This window comes from Anguilla anguilla, chromosome 6 (assembly GCF_013347855.1).
Source record: "Anguilla anguilla isolate fAngAng1 chromosome 6, fAngAng1.pri, whole genome shotgun sequence".
Classification (NCBI taxonomy): Eukaryota; Metazoa; Chordata; class Actinopteri; order Anguilliformes; family Anguillidae; genus Anguilla; species Anguilla anguilla.
The window spans coordinates 3,199,399-3,216,274 of record NC_049206.1 but is presented as its reverse complement, the minus strand read 5'-3'; the positions used below and the strand labels follow the sequence as shown (position 1 = coordinate 3,216,274).

At 50.3% G+C, this 16,876-nt stretch overlaps 1 protein-coding gene across 2 annotated transcripts; it reads left to right on the top strand.

The window, feature by feature from the left end:
• Positions 1-4,980: 4,980 nt before the first annotated feature.
• LOC118229420 (elongation factor 2-like) lies at positions 4,981-15,759 on the top strand. 2 transcript variants are annotated; one of them, XM_035421361.1, is made up of 13 exons: positions 4,981-5,134; positions 7,601-7,815; positions 8,723-8,904; positions 9,084-9,295; positions 10,059-10,237; positions 10,453-10,558; positions 10,678-10,930; positions 11,467-11,662; positions 12,335-12,701; positions 13,350-13,703; positions 14,115-14,297; positions 14,758-14,890; positions 15,322-15,515. In XM_035421361.1, exons 1-13 carry the CDS (start codon positions 5,132-5,134, stop codon positions 15,513-15,515), a joined length of 2,577 nt encoding a protein of 858 aa, XP_035277252.1. In that variant the 5' UTR covers positions 4,981-5,131. The 2 variants fall into 2 exon arrangements, with proteins under 2 accessions (XP_035277252.1, XP_035277251.1); XM_035421360.1 differs by lacking the exon at positions 4,981-5,134 and adding an exon at positions 5,681-5,722 and having other exon boundaries at positions 15,322-15,759.
• Positions 15,760-16,876: the final 1,117 nt, after the last annotated feature.

The window sequence follows — 16,876 nt, the reverse complement described above, 5'->3', positions numbered from 1 at the left end:
ATGCTGTCTAAAACGTGACATCCATAATGTCCAATCACAGGCAAAGTTTAGATCTTGTTTCGACTGATACCATGCTGCAGAGGCACCATGCGTTTATATACACAGCTAGTTTCCATCATCAGTATTACACAATATATAATATTATACATATACTGCATATGCAGTGCAGTAAGTATTTGGACAGTGACCCTTTTTTGGCTGGACCACAACAGTGAGGCCAGCCCTAAAAAACGCGAATGTCTGTGACTGACTGAGTGACTGAGTGAGCGATGAAGTTACACCATTGGTCGGCCAAGTATGAAGTTACATCATTGGAGGCCGGATCACATGTGTTAGGTCCAGCCATATACTAGGTTTTAACCTGGTCTTGTTTTTTGTTGTGGCTCCATACTGGACATTGGATTTGAAGTGAAAGAGTGAATATGAGGTTAAAGTGCAGACCGTCAGTTTTAATCTGAGGGTATTCACATCCATATCGGGTGACCTGTGTAGGAATCACACCCCCCTCTATGCATCTCAGTGACCAGCGTACGCATACTGGGCTCCTGACTGCTACCTAACTCTTTACACTAGCTGGCCTTTACATGTGCCTGGTGCTGCATTTTTATACTCCTGTGTTCAGTTCACAGGGAACATTTCCCTCTGAATGATATTCTGTATGTTTGTTTTTAACACGTTGAAAATGAACGCTGTTGCGTGGAAATGCATGGAAACATCCCTTTATTTTATTTAATTCCATGTTTAGTATCATAAATCCAGAACTGATATCTGTATGTGTGTGTGTGTGTGTGTGTGTGTGTGAGTGAGTGAGTGAGTGAGTGAGTGAGTGAGTGAGTGAGTGAGTGAGTGAGTGAGTGAGTGAGTGAGTGAGTGAGTGAGTGTGCGAGTGTGCGAGTGAGTGAGTGAGTGAGTGTGTGAGTGTGAGCGTTTACTAAGTATACAGTTTTAAGAGGCTGCAGCTTACAGTCTTTTTTATTATATTCAAAAGAGATGTCTCTTGCTTTGAATTTAAGAGCCCCTAAAAAGATAAAAAGATTTTTTTAAGGATAACTAAGACCTAAATAAACAGGCTATCTCTTCTGTTGAAATTGAAATCACTTCCACAGCTTGAGTACAGTTTAACACTTTTATCGCCATACAGACTTAAGTGCTGTGTTGGTGTTGGTGTGTCCTCTTGTGCTGGTATTTCCACACATACCCAGTTTTATTATATTTTATGACCTCTAGACCTCTTAAAACCCTGGCAATTCATTTTCAGTCCTCTGCAGCGGATATGAGACTGGTCTTTATTTCAAGAGCCATATACTCGTCTACGTACACTACAGGGGATATTCAATAAAAATGGGATATAATAATCAATGATGAAAATATTTTCTCTGCGACACGCTTTTGTCGTCCGAGACACTTGCCTTATGTCAAATTTTTTTGTTTAAATAATTGGACTTATTGAAGTGCATCTTTGACAGAACATTGCTTGGAAAATTATTGTTTTAAAATGTTGAAATGGGAACATATGATGATGTGACATGGCAACTCACCCCCCCCCCCCCAAGAAAATCTTTTTTTTTAGCTGGCAGAGGTGCAAAGTAGACCTTTTTTCTCTGTTTCTTTTGTGTGTTCTGTGTTTCACTTCTTTTACACTGTCAGGACATTTTGAAGTTTCTTTGAAACATTTCTCTCTCGTTTCTATCGTTCCTTTCTTTCTTTCTTTCTTTCTTCCTTATCTCTCATTCCTTATCTTTCCTTTATGGTACTATCCCTTCTGCTGTTTGTCTCCGAAGATACTCCTCTTTTTCACCCTATTTTCATCCCTTTCTCTCTCTCTCTCTCTCTCCCTCTCTTTCATTACAAAGAGATCGGTATATGTTTAGGTTGAATGTGGAGGCTGAACATTTTTTTTGGGGGGGAGGGGGTTGCGTTGGGTAGGGGTGGGAGTTTTTGGGGTTAGTGGCAAATTTTAAGAAAATTGTGGAAAAGTTCTTTGTGTTTCACAGTCAAAGTCTCTCTCTCTGTCTTTCTGTCCTCCTCTCTCTCTCTCTCTCTCTCTTTACTTTGTAGTTTCATTTTCAGTCTGTCCCATTTTGTACAGAGAGAGTGGTGCCTGACTCATAGAGACACACAGATCATAATTCTGTGTGTGGGAGAACCGATGACTCAGATCACTCTCACATCATCAGTCCCTCCATTATCTACATCTGCTGACCCTGGGCAGGGGCGTGGGGCTCTCCCATCATTTTAATATCACATGGGGAGCCCAGCAGAGACATTCTGAAGCATGATGGGTAATTCCGCATTAGGTAGGTTCTCAGCTTTTCCTGGTCCACCAGGGGGGCACATCAGGTCAGGAGCTTCGGCGTCTGCATGGCATTCTGAGAGCTGTTGGCCCCTGCCTGTGTCCTCCGGGAAAAATAGATGGACAGTTGCCTACACACGCACTCACACACACACACACACACACACACACACGCTCACACACACACACACACACACTCATAAACACACTGATGACTTATTCAGCGGAGACAGAACGGCCAGTGCCGCTCTCCTGTGTATAAGCCCTGCGGTGATAATTATGCTATGATTATGTTATCATTATTGCTGCTTTATCTGAGGAATTAGGGTCCAAGGGGCAGGAGGCTGCTGCTCAACCAGTCAGCTGCTTCGACATAACAGTGCAGCACTGACAACACCGACAACAGGGACAACACTGACAACACTGACAACACTGACAACAGGGACAACACTGACAACAGGGAGACCACTGCAACACTGACAACACTGACAACACTACAACACTGCAACACTGACAACACTGCAACACTGACAACACTGACAACACTACAACACTGACAACACTGCAACACTGACAACACTGCAACACTGACAACACTGCAACACTGCAACACTGCAACACTGACAACACTGACAACACTACAACACTGACAACACTGACAACACTGCAACACTGACAACACTGACAACAGGGACAACACTGACAACACTGCAACACTGACAACACTGACAACACTGACAACACTGACAACAGGGACAACACTGACAACACTGCAACACTGACAACACCGACAACAGGGACAACACTGACAACACTGACAACAGGGACAACACTGACAACACTGCAACACTGACAACACTGACAACACTGACAACACTGACAACAGGGACAACACTGACAACACTGCAACACTGACAACACCGACAACAGGGACAACACTGCAACACTGCAACACTGACAACACTGCAACACTGACAACACTGACAACAGGGAGACCACTGCAACACTGACAACACTGACAACACCGACAACAGGGACAATACTGACAACAGGGGCACCAGGGACAACAACACAAATACACAAATGTCCTGGGCTTCCTCATCCCCCCAGCCCATCCCCGCACAATTACAGCACAATTTTATAGGGCTCCCTGTTCGCCAGGGCCCTTGGAATTGTCCTAACTCCCAACCCAAACCCCCAACCCTACCCCACCCACCAATATGTTTCCCCTGTATACGAGCCTTTTATTTTACTGGGGAGAGTGGTTGGATAGTGAATGAGTTTGAGCCTTTGGAATGTTGACTCTTTGGAATGTTTTTTTTTTTTCTTAAACATTCTAGTGAAGTCAGTGTTCTAGAACCCCACTGCTTTCATTGTTACCAGTGGCGACTGTTACATCGACATTAGAATGTTCGATTATGAACATTCTAATCATGTGTTTGTGATCTCACACACTCAACGTAGGAGTGGACGCGATGAGTGTACAGGGTGTGCCCTGTTCACTGATATCTCAGGACAAGTACACCTGAACGTGTGCAATGCTGTGGCCATTGTTTATTATGTCATCCTATGAGTTAGTGTCAGTTCAGCATCCTGTGCTGCCCCCCCACCCCCACCCCCCGCAGTAAAACCTAGGCCTAATCTTATCTGTCGTCAATGATAAGCTCATTTTGCTTTCCTGAAAGGAAACTGAATAAGTGCCATCTTTATATTTAAATGTGAAAAGAAAACTGTGTATGTGTGTGTATGTTTCCAACATAAGGGATACTTACAATGTATGTATTTAACCTACAAGATTTTTTTTTAAAAATACATTAAATTAAGAGCACACTGCATATGTTAAATGGAAATACGCGTAGAAGGAATTACAGTTCACTTCGAGTCCTAAAACGTCAGCTGGTTGAGGTTTCCTCAAATGTTTTGACGCGCTCCCGTCTCCGGCGAATTCTGGTGCAGTGGCGCCACCTGCTGTACATGTGTGTCCTAGCAGTTTATTTCCCAATACAGTTCTACGGTCTCCGCCCCCTTAAATCTCTTCCGCCATTCCGCCTTTATGAAACAAAAAGAAAAGTCTAAACTTCTTTTGAACTCCAGCGTGTTCCTCACAAGTGGCTGGAAAAACTGTCATTTTAAAACTCAATGTGTCAGTGGCCTGTATACAACCAGCTACAGCATATGCCTGTCTTAAAATATATTTTTTAAAATGTCTAGGAAAACAGTGTATAAATCCCTTTCAGAAAGTATCACTTCCGCTCTGATAAGACATATTTAAAAATCTGTAGATCTATAAATCCCTGTTTTTCAGCACCACTCTTTTTTATCCTAGGGTAATTATGAGCTTTTAACACATCTTATACCCTGGCGTTATTCAACACTCCCCAAAGTGATGTAATGTTGATATTGACTACGAAAGACAAGACAATTGGTGTATTTAAACGTATGAACCAACAGAATTTGTGTGAATTGAGTCTTCTCACAAATCTACAAAAAAAGACACAGGACACTTTCATAAACCGGCATGTCAAAATAATGTCAGGGAATCTAACGTTACAGTGAAAGAAACGGCACAACAGCGGTCTGACACATTCAAATAAACCGTAGAAGTGTGGCGCACCAGCGCGTAGACGCAGGTCATGGTGACACCGCACATTCTAATGAGAACAATACACACACGCGCACGCCCGAGCGCTGCTGGAGACGTAGAGGACACGTCCCGCTGTTCTTTATAAAACTGTGCTGGCTCTCTCCTCTGCCTATACCCAGCGGTGGTAGGCAGTGTATTGAACTTAGTCGTGTGCCTTTTCTTCATCAAAAGCAAATTCGCTTGCATCTAACAAAATGGTGAGTGAAACAATTATCTTTGGTGTCATTTCCATGGACCGGTGGGTGTTTGCTGTCACGGGGCAGGGCGGCCTGCCGGTGTCTTCGGGTCGGATGATGAGGGACGGAACGGAGATGGTTTCGTGGGAAAACACGCCTATTGAACAGAATGGAAGCTTTTGTATAGCACCGATTTTATTGGGAAAAACGTTCCGTTAGCATGTCATTGTTCACGTTGTGTGTATGCGCGGTGTCAGTCCGCCCCGTGTTCTCGCTACTAGTCTTCCACGGTAGTGACGCAGTATCTAAACGTTTAGCGAGCGCAGACAGCTGTTTCGCATGGATGAGTGACTCCCAATTTGTTTTACAACTGGGCGCGTCTATCAGTCAGTCGGGGAAAGTCTGCAGCTGTTTCCAGTGTGGTTTCTAGAGCTTGTTTGCTAGTTTCAAACGAACCACATTAATGCGTAGCTAGCTTCTGCGTACCTGGAGAGGGCTTGTTTAGCGGACAATCAACATTCCCGGCGTTAGGAGGCAGGGTGGTATTTTCTGACTAATACTTTGAGAATACTGCACTCACTGATGGAAAGTTTGATTGGCCACATAAATGTAAGATCAAACTTTTGTTTTTTGGTTTGGCTTGCTGACGGGCGATAAAGCGTCGTTAATAAAATGGACCCGTTCGTCTGTGATGAAGAAAACTCCGACTAACGTCATGACCTCGTACGTCATAACGTTTGTCTTGGCTCGGGTCCCGTTAGCAGGGCAACTTTAGCTAAGTTGCTAACCGTTTCACGGTTATGCGTTTTGTGGGATTCCTGTTCTGGGAATGAGCCACATATGATAATATCGCTTAGGTTATCTGTAATGCGTTCGGTGCCGTTTGTGTGGCAGCAGCCAAGCTAGCAACCTTGGGTGGGTAAGCAGGGCTCTACACAAACAGTTTATCCAAGGGGCACAGGGGCTCCCAAGTTGAAAAATTTAGGAGCACACTAATGCACCCCAATTAGTAGATGTGCTCCTAAATCATTTTTCCAGTTAGCAGACATCAATTTTCAGGAGCAAATGCTCCTAACATGGGAGCACTGTAGAGCCCTGGTAAGACTAGCGTCGACTTGCCCGGGTTGAAGTTGCTCGGCGGCAATTCGGGTTGCGTCAGAGTAGCAGTACTGAAGCCCGTGTAAATGGCACGCATCATCATTCAGTACTGCTCTGTTGATTGGCTTTGGGAGCCTACGACGTTGCATTAAATTTAATTAAAGCTAGACATTGTTGTTGTCGTTAAATTACATTTGACATGGCGAAAAGATGAGATGTCGACAGTTCATTTAAAGGAGTACCATGGTGATTTTCACACTTTCTCGGTTTTATGTGCTATTTGCACAAGAGGCATTGAAGAAACACAATGAGCTAAGTATTAAATATGTCCATTCTGTATTTTTGGAGAAATATGCGTTTTAAATTCATCGTCCTATTTTCAACCGGTTGAGAAAGTTGTCATTTTGCCACGTTACGAATACAGTCACCACTCCCATTTCCACGCCCCGTAAACAAATCTGACAGGACACACCGTCCTGCTGTTCAGACAATGCAAATATTTGACTAACGTTAGGTTCACTTACATTAGAGTGCCTTTAGATTATTTCTGGTTATATTCATTTAGCTAGCTAGCTAACGTTAGCTAGCTAGGAGGTTTGCTTTCATAAGGCAATGTTCTCGACGCACTTCTTGTACGTCGCTTTGGATAAAAGCGTCTGCCAAATGAATGTAATGTAATGTAATGTTGTCGACAACGTTAGCTTGCTAGTTTGCTTTTATGCGGACGTTATAGTTGTGCTTTTATCTTAACTTGGCTAACTAGATAGCAAAAATTATAATTGGATATAAGTCAACGTCCTTACCTTAGCTATCTATCCATATTTGATATACTACTAAGCTAGCTAGCTTGTGAAAATTCAGTCTCCCAAAGAGAGCGCGTATCATGGGGGTAGCTATGGTAACGGGGCACGGTCTGTCAATCATAGCTAACTGACAGTTCTCATTACCACGCCCAGACGGTTCGGGTGAATTTTTATAGTGGGAAATTTAGGCTTAGAAAAATACGTTTTAAAGTACATTGAAATGACTGAAGAATAAAAAAATTATGCACATTTGTTTTGTTATTGCCTGAAGGCAACTGGGAAGTGTCACGTTCAACCACCATGGTACTCCTTTAAAGTTTAAAGGGGTACGGGTCCAGTTAAGGCGTAACACGGTATTTGGCTGACAGGTGTTCAATTTAGTGCTGCTTCAGTGCCAGAGATGTTGATGTATAAAAAGGAATGATTATTATGGTCCAACAGGCATTTATTAAGTGAAATTTTCAGTACCGATTACATTGCATATTTTAATTTAAAATACTGGACTTTCTATAATATTTATCAATTCATCAATACTCTACACTTTGGGTTTGCTGGGTAGAAACGAAACCTTATCCATGTCCCCCAGGTGAACTTTACCGTAGACCAGATCCGTGGCATCATGGACAAGAAGTCCAATATCCGGAACATGTCCGTGATCGCGCACGTGGACCATGGCAAGTCCACCCTGACGGACTCTCTGGTGTCCATGGCCGGTATCATCGCCTCATCGCGCGCCGGGGAGACCCGCTTCACCGACACGCGCAAAGACGAACAGGAGCGCTGCATCACCATCAAATCAACGTGAGTGCGCAGTTCGATCCTCGGTTATATCATGGATGAAATGCGCCACGCGGAACTGCAAGATATGTGTGTAGTCATTCGCAGTCCGTTTGGAATTTAAATTTAAATTTTGTGATGTCTTTAAAAAATATTCGTTGAAAACATTGACAAAAGGGACTTCTCATGGGAATCCCCAAGAGGTTAAACTGAAATGAAAAGGCCCTCAAGTGTTTTATAATTTTTTTAATTTTTTGCAAATGACTTCTCTCTCCAACCAAATGCTTTGCCCGTATTTGTTTTCTCCTTCCATGGATCCACAGCAAGTGACATGTTTAGTTGCTTTAGGGGGAATCTTCATTTCAGTTTTGGCCGGTTTATATTCTGTTGTGTGGTCAGCGGTCTCTGAGATATATTCTCTGAGCACCGACGTTTCCTGCCAGCTTTTGAGAAGCTGTGAGATGCGACTTGTGTGGTCCCGCAGATGTGACTACACTGACTACAGCTCAGTAGGTGAGAGGACTCCATTTCCCATCGGCCCCTGGTGGATGAGAGGTCAGGCAATCCTGCACCTGTTGAATTCTCCCAGGGGTGAGCCTGTTTCCCCTCCCTCGCATGCCGGGGTCTCTGAGATATATTCTCTGAGCACCGACGTTTCCTGCCAGCTTTTGAGAAGCTGTGAGATGCGACTTGTGTGGTCCCGCAGATGTGACTACACTGACTACAGCTCAGTAGGTGAGAGGACTCCATTTCCCATCGGCCCCTGGTGGATGAGAGGTCAGGCAATCCTGCACCTGTTGAATTCTCCCAGGGGTGAGCCTGTTTCCCCTCCCTTGCCTGCCGGGGTTAACCCCCCCCCCCCCCCCCCCCGCGCGTAACGTCGACGGCGAGCTCCGCGTCTCAGGTCTGCCGCCCTGTTTCTCGTCGCCAGGGCGATCTCCATGTACTACGAGCTGAGTGAGAGCGACCTGACCTTCATCAAGCAGTGCAAAGACGGCCCCGGCTTCCTCATCAACCTCATCGACTCTCCCGGGCACGTCGACTTCTCCTCCGAGGTCACGGCCGCGCTGCGCGTCACCGACGGCGCCATGGTGGTCGTGGACTGCGTCTCCGGTGAGGGAGGGGTCAAGAGGGGTGGGGGGTCGTTGGGTATAGACTGTGTTTTTGATAACGGAGGGGTCACAAGGGAGCAGTGGGGAATCACTGTTTTATCCCAATGAGCTCTTCCTGTTGTTTACAATGCTGGTAATACTGGTGGACTGCCCCCTACCCCCACCCCCCTCGCCCCCCAGGCGTGTGCGTGCAGACGGAGACCGTGCTGAGGCAGGCCATCGCCGAGCGGATCAAGCCCGTCCTGATGATGAACAAGATGGACCGCGCCCTGCTGGAGCTGCAGCTGGAGCCCGAAGAGCTCTTCCAGACCTTCCAGCGCATCGTGGAGAACATCAACGTCATCATCTCCACCTACGGGGAGGACGAGGGCGGGCCCATGGGCAGCATCATGGTGAGTCACGGGCACCCGATTGGACAGAGGGTGGTGGGCGGGGATTACTGGGGCTAGCCCATGGGCAGCATCATGGTGAGGGACGGCCACCAGATTGGACAGAGGGTGGTGGGCGGGGATTACTGGGGCTAGCCCATGGGCAGCATCATGGTGAGGGACGGCCACCCGATTGGGCAGAGGGTGGTGGGCGGGGATTACTGGGGCTAGCCCATGGGCAGCATCATGGTGAGGGACGGGCACCCGATTGGACAGAGGGTGGTGGGCGGGGATTACTGGGGCGAGCCCATGGGCAGCATCATGGTGGGTCACGGGCACCCGATTGGACAAAAGGTGGAGGGCGGGGATTACTGGGGCAAGCCCTTGGGCAGCATCATGGTGAGTCACGGGCACCCGATTGGACAGAGGGTGGTGGGCGGGAACTACTGGGGCGAGCCCATGGGCAACATTATGGTGAGTCACAGGCACCTGATTGGACAGAGGGGGGTGGGCGGGAACTACTGGGGCGGACCCATGTGCAGCATCATGGTGAGGGACGGCCACCCGATTGGACAGAAGGTGGTGGGCGGGGATTACTGGGGCGAGCCCATGGGCAGCATCATGGTGAGGGACGGGCACCCGATTGGACAGAGGGTGGTGGGCGGGGATTACTGGGGCGAGCCCATGGGCAGCTTCATGGTGAGTCACAGGCACCTGATTGGACAGAGTGTGGTGGGCGGGGACTAATGCGCTGTCAATCACTGAGGTCCCGTCCGTTCCCGTGCAGGTGGACCCCGTCATCGGGACGGTGGGGTTCGGCTCAGGGCTCCACGGCTGGGCCTTCACGCTGAAGCAGTTCGCCGAGATGTACGTGAGCAGGTTCACCACCAAGGGCGACGCCCACCCGGGGCCTGCGGAACACTGCAAGAAGGTGGAGGACATGATGAAGAAGCTCTGGGGAGACAGGTGAGAGGAAGGGGGGGTCAGAGAGGAGCAGGTGAGGGGGGGGGGGCGGGTGAGGGGGGTGGGGGACAGGTGAGCGAGGAGCAGGTGAGAGGGACCTCACCTGAAGGATGAACTATCCTATCCTTTAACTGACTTCACATTTACACAATCTGGTGGCATTGTGAATCTGGCTTGGCTAATTAACCCCCCCCCCTCACACCCGCCCCCCATCGCAGGTTTTTTGATCCGGCTGCTGGAAAGTTTAGCAAGTCGGCCACTGGCCCCGATGGGAAAAGGCTTCCCCGCACATTCGTCCAGCTCGTCCTGGACCCCATCTTCAAAGTGAGGAGGAGGAGGAGGAGGAGGAGGAGGAGTCGAAGCGTGTCATTGGGGGGACCTCAACCTGGGTTGGGTTCCACGGTGTGATCAATCCTTCAACGTTGTCCTTCTCCCTCCTCCAGGTGTTCGACGCCATCATGAACTTCAGGAAGGAGGAGACGGCCAAGCTGATCGAGAAGCTGGACGTCAAGCTGGACGCCGAGGACAAGGACAAGGAGGGCAAGCCCCTGCTGAAGGCGGTGATGCGTCGCTGGCTCCCCGCCGGCGAGGCCCTGCTCCAGATGATCACCATCCACCTGCCGTCACCCGTCACCGCGCAGAAGTACCGCTGCGAGCTGCTGTACGAGGGGCCCGGCGACGACGAGGCCGCCATGGGTACGGATACGGCGTCTCTATCGCCCCCCTCAGGCGTGGAGGGGTAGGGACGCTTTTCAGCTCTCTGTCGCCCCCCTCAGGCACGGAGGGGTAGGGACGCTTTTCAGCTCTCTGTCGCCCCCCTCAGGCGTGGAGGGGTAGGGATGCTTTTCAGCTCTCTGTCGCCCCCCTCAGGCACGGAGGGGTAGGGACGCGGGTCTGCTCTCTATCGCCCCCCCTCGGGCACGGAGGGGGGTAGTGTGCTTCCTTCGGCATAGTTTAGGGCAGTAGTTTCCAGACTGCATCAGGACCAGACCTTGGTCAAAAGTGTCTGATCTAGACATGACGCTTCAACTAACCAAAATAAAAAGCCAGCCAGCCAAATTTAGGTGGCTGGACTGGGAGAGTCGGGTTGGTAATTGGTCCCCCACAATGAAATTCCAGCCTGGGCTGTACACTGATAGTTTGGAATCCGTTAAACCTCTCTGCCGCCCCACAATGCATCTGTGTGTTCTCTGGTTGATTTCCCTCCCCTTTCCCCTTCATTTCAATCGCAGGGATTAAGAACTGCGACCCCGAAGCCCCGCTGATGATGTACATCTCCAAGATGGTGCCCAGCACCGACAAGGGCCGCTTCTACGCCTTCGGCCGCGTCTTCTCCGGCCGCGTCGCCACCGGCCAGAAGGTGCGCATCATGGGGCCCAACTTCACCCCCGGCAAGAAGGAGGACCTCTACGTGAAACCCATCCAGAGGTGGGTGCTGCGCCTGTGCCAAAAAACATGCCCCACCCTGCCCTGCTCTGTCCTCCCTGTCCCATCCGGCCATGGGGTAGGCCCAGTTCTGTGCCTACAAATTCTCCCCCCAAATTTTCAGATGTTTTTTTGACCTCTGCTAAGTAGGCTTTGTAGTGATGTCAGTCTGTTTGTGTGTACATCCATGATGTCCATATCTAGAGAAGTAATGGTTGGATTGCCACGAAATTTGCTGTGTATATTCATGTTCCCATGAGGAACAAACTTTTTAACTTTGGTGACCACATGACCTTTCCTCTAGCGCCACCATCAGGCCAAACATATTTTTAAAAGTAATGACTGGGCTACCAACACATTCGCTGTGCACATTCATGCAAGTGGAGGTTCTTGTGCCTCGGCAGAAGTCTGCACTCTACTGAGTGCTTTCTTTCTAGTTAATATCTGCAGACAGTAACACGACACCCAGAGTGTGATAATTTAGTACCCCACTTTGGGATCACCCCTAAGATTGGGACAGATCGCAGCTATTGGTGACGGAAGCAAGAGGAACTCAACAAAAGTCAACAGCAGCGGTCCTGTGCTACCACAACTGTGTGGCTCTCCAAAAACCAGAGCTGTGAATTAGGGATATCGGCATGAAGTAAATTGCCACCTCACCCTTTTTTTTTCCAGGACCATCCTGATGATGGGGCGCTACGTGGAGCCCATCGAGGACGTGCCCTGCGGGAACATCGTGGGGCTGGTGGGCGTGGACCAGTACCTGGTGAAGACGGGCACCATCACCACCTACGAGCAGGCCCACAACATGAGGGTGATGAAGTTCAGCGTCAGCCCCGTGGTGCGGGTGGCCGTGGAGGCCAGGAACCCGGCCGACCTGCCCAAGCTGGTGGAGGGGCTGAAGCGCCTGGCCAAGTCCGACCCCATGGTGCAGTGCATCATCGAGGAGTCCGGCGAGCACATCGTCGCCGGCGCCGGGGAGCTGCACCTGGAGATCTGCCTCAAGGACCTGGAGGAGGACCACGCCTGCATCCCGCTCAAGGTGCCACGCCCCGCCCCAACCCTGCCCCGCCCTGCCCCGCCACCGCCCTGCCCCGCCCTGCCCCGCCCCTCCACCGCCCAACGCATGCCCCCACGCCACGCCACTCCGCCCCTGCCCCGTCCCATTCCAGCCCCATTGCACCCCTCCAGTACCTGGTCTTGTTCTAACCCAAATCACTGAGTAGACTTCACATCTAAGCCGGCGGTATTAAACGCGACTTTCGTAAACTGTACTCCCCACCCCACACTGTCTCCTGAAAGGGGGGCCTCTAGGCCCTCCCTGTGGATTCACAGCCACTGTAAACTGGAAAGTTGCTGAAAAATGGAGCAAAGATGCTACACAGGGTTAGCAGTGGCTAGTTCTAGGCTAGTTCGAGTTCTGGAGTCACAGACTAATCTCAAAGAGAGATGGGCCATTTATTGTTGACCGTTTATCGTCACTTAAAACACAGCGTACAGCTACAGTATTAGAACAGATTAATTTTTTTGTAGAAATGCAGAAAGAAAATCTTTTTCTTTTTTTTGTAATCTCTTGATTCACGTTTTGAGTGATGAACCCTGTAGGGGATGAATGCTCAGTTCCTGGAGGCGTTGGGTAGTGGATGTTGTTTCGTGCCTTGCTCACCACGAGCCTCTCTGTCGCCCGCAGAAATCGGACCCGGTGGTCTCCTACAGGGAGACGGTGAGCGAGGAGTCCAGCCAGGTGTGCCTGTCCAAGTCGCCCAACAAGCACAACCGGCTGTACATGAGGGCGCGGCCGTTCCCCGAAGGCCTGGCCGAGGACATCGAGAAGGGGGACGTGAGCGCCCGGCAGGAGCTGAAGGCCCGCGCCCGCTACCTCGCCGAAAAGTACGAGTGGGAGGCGACCGAGGCCCGCAAGATCTGGTGCTTCGGGCCGGACGGGACGGGACCCAACGTGCTGGTGGACGTGACCAAGGGCGTGCAGTACCTGAACGAGATCAAGGACAGCGTGGTGGCCGGGTTCCAGTGGGCCGTCAAGGAGGTGAGACGGGGGCGGGGGGCGGGGGGGGGGGGGCGGGGGCGGGGGCGGGTGGCGGGGGCGGAGGGCGGGTCTGTGGGAAACACAGAGAGATGTAGAGTAGAAGTTACAATAACGGGGGGGGGGGGGGCGGTTTAATTATGCATCACTGTGTGTGAGAGGGTTTGTGGGGGCTGATTGATTGATTGATTGATTGATACCCTACTGAGGGGAAGGTGAATGTTGTGTCGGGGAGGGGGCTGTGCTGTGCTGGTTGGGGTACTGAAGCATTGTGGGTCACACAATTGCCCGTTTTTGCGCTTGTCTCCGGCAGGACGTTCCGTTCTGTCCCGTTTGCGTAGCGTTCGTTCTGTGCTGGGGAAGCGGTGGGGGTTTTGACTGAAGCCTGTTTTGTGCATTGCCCCCCTCCCCCAGGGGGCGCTCTGTGAGGAGAACATGCGCGCCGTGCGCTTCGACATCCACGACGTGACGCTGCACGCGGACGCCATCCACCGGGGCGGGGGCCAGATCATCCCCACCGCCCGCCGCGTGCTGTACGCCTCGGTGCTCACTGCCCAGCCCCGGCTCATGGAGCCCATCTACCTGGTGGAGATACAGGTGTGTGTGGGTGTGTGGGTGTGGGTGTGTGTGTGTGTGGGTGGGGGTGTGTGTGTGTGTGTGTGGGTGTGCGCGCGTGTGTGTGTGCGTGTGTGTATGTGGGTGTGTGTGTGTGTGTGCGCATGTGTGTGTGTGTGTGTGCATGTGTGTGTGTGTGGGTGTGTGCGTGTGTGTGTGTGTGTGTGTTTGTGTGTGTGTGTGGGTGTGCGCATGTGTGGGTGTGTGTGCATGTGAGTGTGCATGCGTGTATGTGTGTGGGTGTGAGAGTGCGTGTGTGCGTGGGTGTGTGCGTGCGTCTGTATGTGTGTGCGTGTGTGTGAGTGTGTGCGTTTGTGTTTGAGTGTGTGTATGCGCATATGTGTGTGTGTGCGAGTGTGTGCATGTGCGTGTGTGTGCGTGTTTAGTGATTGGAGTCACAGGACTTGCACGCTTGATGCTGATTGGCTGCTTCTCCTCGCAGTGCCCGGAGCAGGTGGTGGGCGGGATCTACGGCGTTCTGAACAGGAAGCGAGGTCACGTGTTCGATGAGACGCAGGTGATAGGCACGCCCATGTTCATCGTCAAGGCGTACCTCCCCGTCAGCGAGTCCTTCGGTGAGTCATTTCATTTTGCTTTTTTTTATTCCCCCCCATTCCTATCATCCTGTGGAATGCCTCCATATTGTTTATCCAGGGCTGCCCAACCCTGTTCCTGGAGATCCACTATGCTGTAGGTTTTCACTCCAGCCCTAAAAAAAAGCACAAGATGTTGCATCAACATCTTTTTGAGCTGCTTATTAGTAGAAACAGGTGTGCCAAATTAGGGTTGAAATGAAAACCATTCTTATCTTATTACAGTTTAAGAAATAAGTAAATGTACATTGGAGTTAAACATTTCAAATAACGTCTGTGCACCGTTTCTCCTCTAGTTCTTTTGATCACATACAGTGCCCCCCCCCCACCACTCCCTAGATATTCCCATATCTGCTAACCATTATGTGTACATAATTAATTTTGGTGATGGTGACCCCCCCCCCCATGCACAGGTTTCACAGCGGACCTGCGCTCAAACACTGGGGGGCAGGCCTTCCCCCAGTGCGTGTTCAACCATTGGCAGATCCTCCCGGGGGACCCCAGTGACCACGCCTCCAAACCCGCCCACGTCGTCGCGGAGACCAGGAAGCGCAAGGGACTGAAGGAGGGCATCCCTGCCCTGGACAACTTCCTGGACAAACTGTAAAAACGTTACATCACTTCCTGCCCCACTTCTGTTCTCTCTCGTTTTCGTCTATAACCCCTTCACTCCACTCCACAGTATGGCAGAGGGACAGGACAGTTATAGACACACTGCGAGCACTTTAAAAAAAAAAAAAACTTTTTTAAAAATGCACAAACCAAAATGGAAGGTCTGTCCAGTAACTGGAAAAAAATAACAAATGGTGTATAAAACTATAAAGGGTAAATAAAGGACAATAAAATTGTTATCTGGGTTTGGATCTGTTGACGTATGGATGGATAGATGAAGGGGCGGAGAGAGGAGGAGAACTGTGAGGGTGTAAAGTCACTGCACCCTTTTTTTTTGTCTTCATAGCTGTGGGAAATGTTCAAGCACTTTGCACTTTTTCTTCCTTGGGTTGTTTTTTTATACACACCTTGTTTTACTTTTTTTTATCACCAAATATTTCATGTATTTTAAGCATTAATTTTTGTTTAACGGCCGTGTGCAACTTTTAAGGACTGTTGGCCAACGTTAGTGAGCGTTCGTGTCAAGTCGAGCAAGATGGTGTTGCTTACAAACTGCGGCAATAGTTTAAACGCTGGCTGACGTTGGCCTTGTGGGAGCGGACGTCTTCGGGACGTGGAAGATTACCGTAACGTTTCAGCGACCGCAAGGCGGCCCCGAAACAACGGAGCGGATCGCGTCCTGGCGAGAGGGCTGCATCTGGAGCGCGTCTGAAGTCCGACGCCAGGAGGCGCCCCCGTCCGCGCGCGTGAAACGCACGCGTGCCACGGGCTGCCATGGCGATTCCGTGAGCGCTTGTCATGCCTGACCGGCCGCCTGCTTTCCCTCCTCAGTGCAGTGACTAGCAGGCTCTGCCGGGCTTTTCGTCTTGCTTCGGCTGCGCAGACACCGGTGAGCGGTCACGGCAAGATGGAAGCGCCATGTTCCAGTGCGGAAATCAGCAGCTGGCGCCCGTCGGGCTTCCTGTAAAACCTGGAGCGGAGGCCACTGTGCTGGGAGTGGGATTCGCTTCCCTGCTGACGCCTGACGCCCACAGCCCCATGTCTATAACAGGGATCATCAACTCAAACTGGCCCTCGAATCCAAATCCAGCCCTGGTTTTTCTTTTCTCCCGGGTAATTAGTTGCTACTGATTGGCCAGACCGCCTTCACCCCTGACTCCCAGGCAAAGGGAGGGTGGAAAACCAGCAGGTCTCGGCCCTTGAGGATCGTGAGTTGCTGATCCCCGGTTTATAACTCCAGGTGTTTTAGCAGATGTCCGCAGACATCTTCACTGAAAAAAGTGGGCAGAGGACTGATCGAGATGAACTACTAACTGAGGGTTCAGCTGGTGCAAAATGCGTTTTTTGGGTTCAGAA

What these genes read in the sequence shown, in the direction of transcription:
- LOC118229420 (XM_035421360.1), top strand. Translation starts at nt 5,696, where the DNA reads ATGGAAAGTTTGATTGGCCACATAAAT. An exon ending in GTTTGATTGGCCACATAAAT is followed by an intron (nt 5,723 to 7,600) that starts GTAAGATCAAAC and finishes CATGTCCCCCAG; the next exon opens with GTGAACTTTACCGTAGACCA. An exon ending in GGTCGTGGACTGCGTCTCCG is followed by an intron (nt 8,905 to 9,083) that starts GTGAGGGAGGGG and finishes CTCGCCCCCCAG; the next exon opens with GCGTGTGCGTGCAGACGGAG.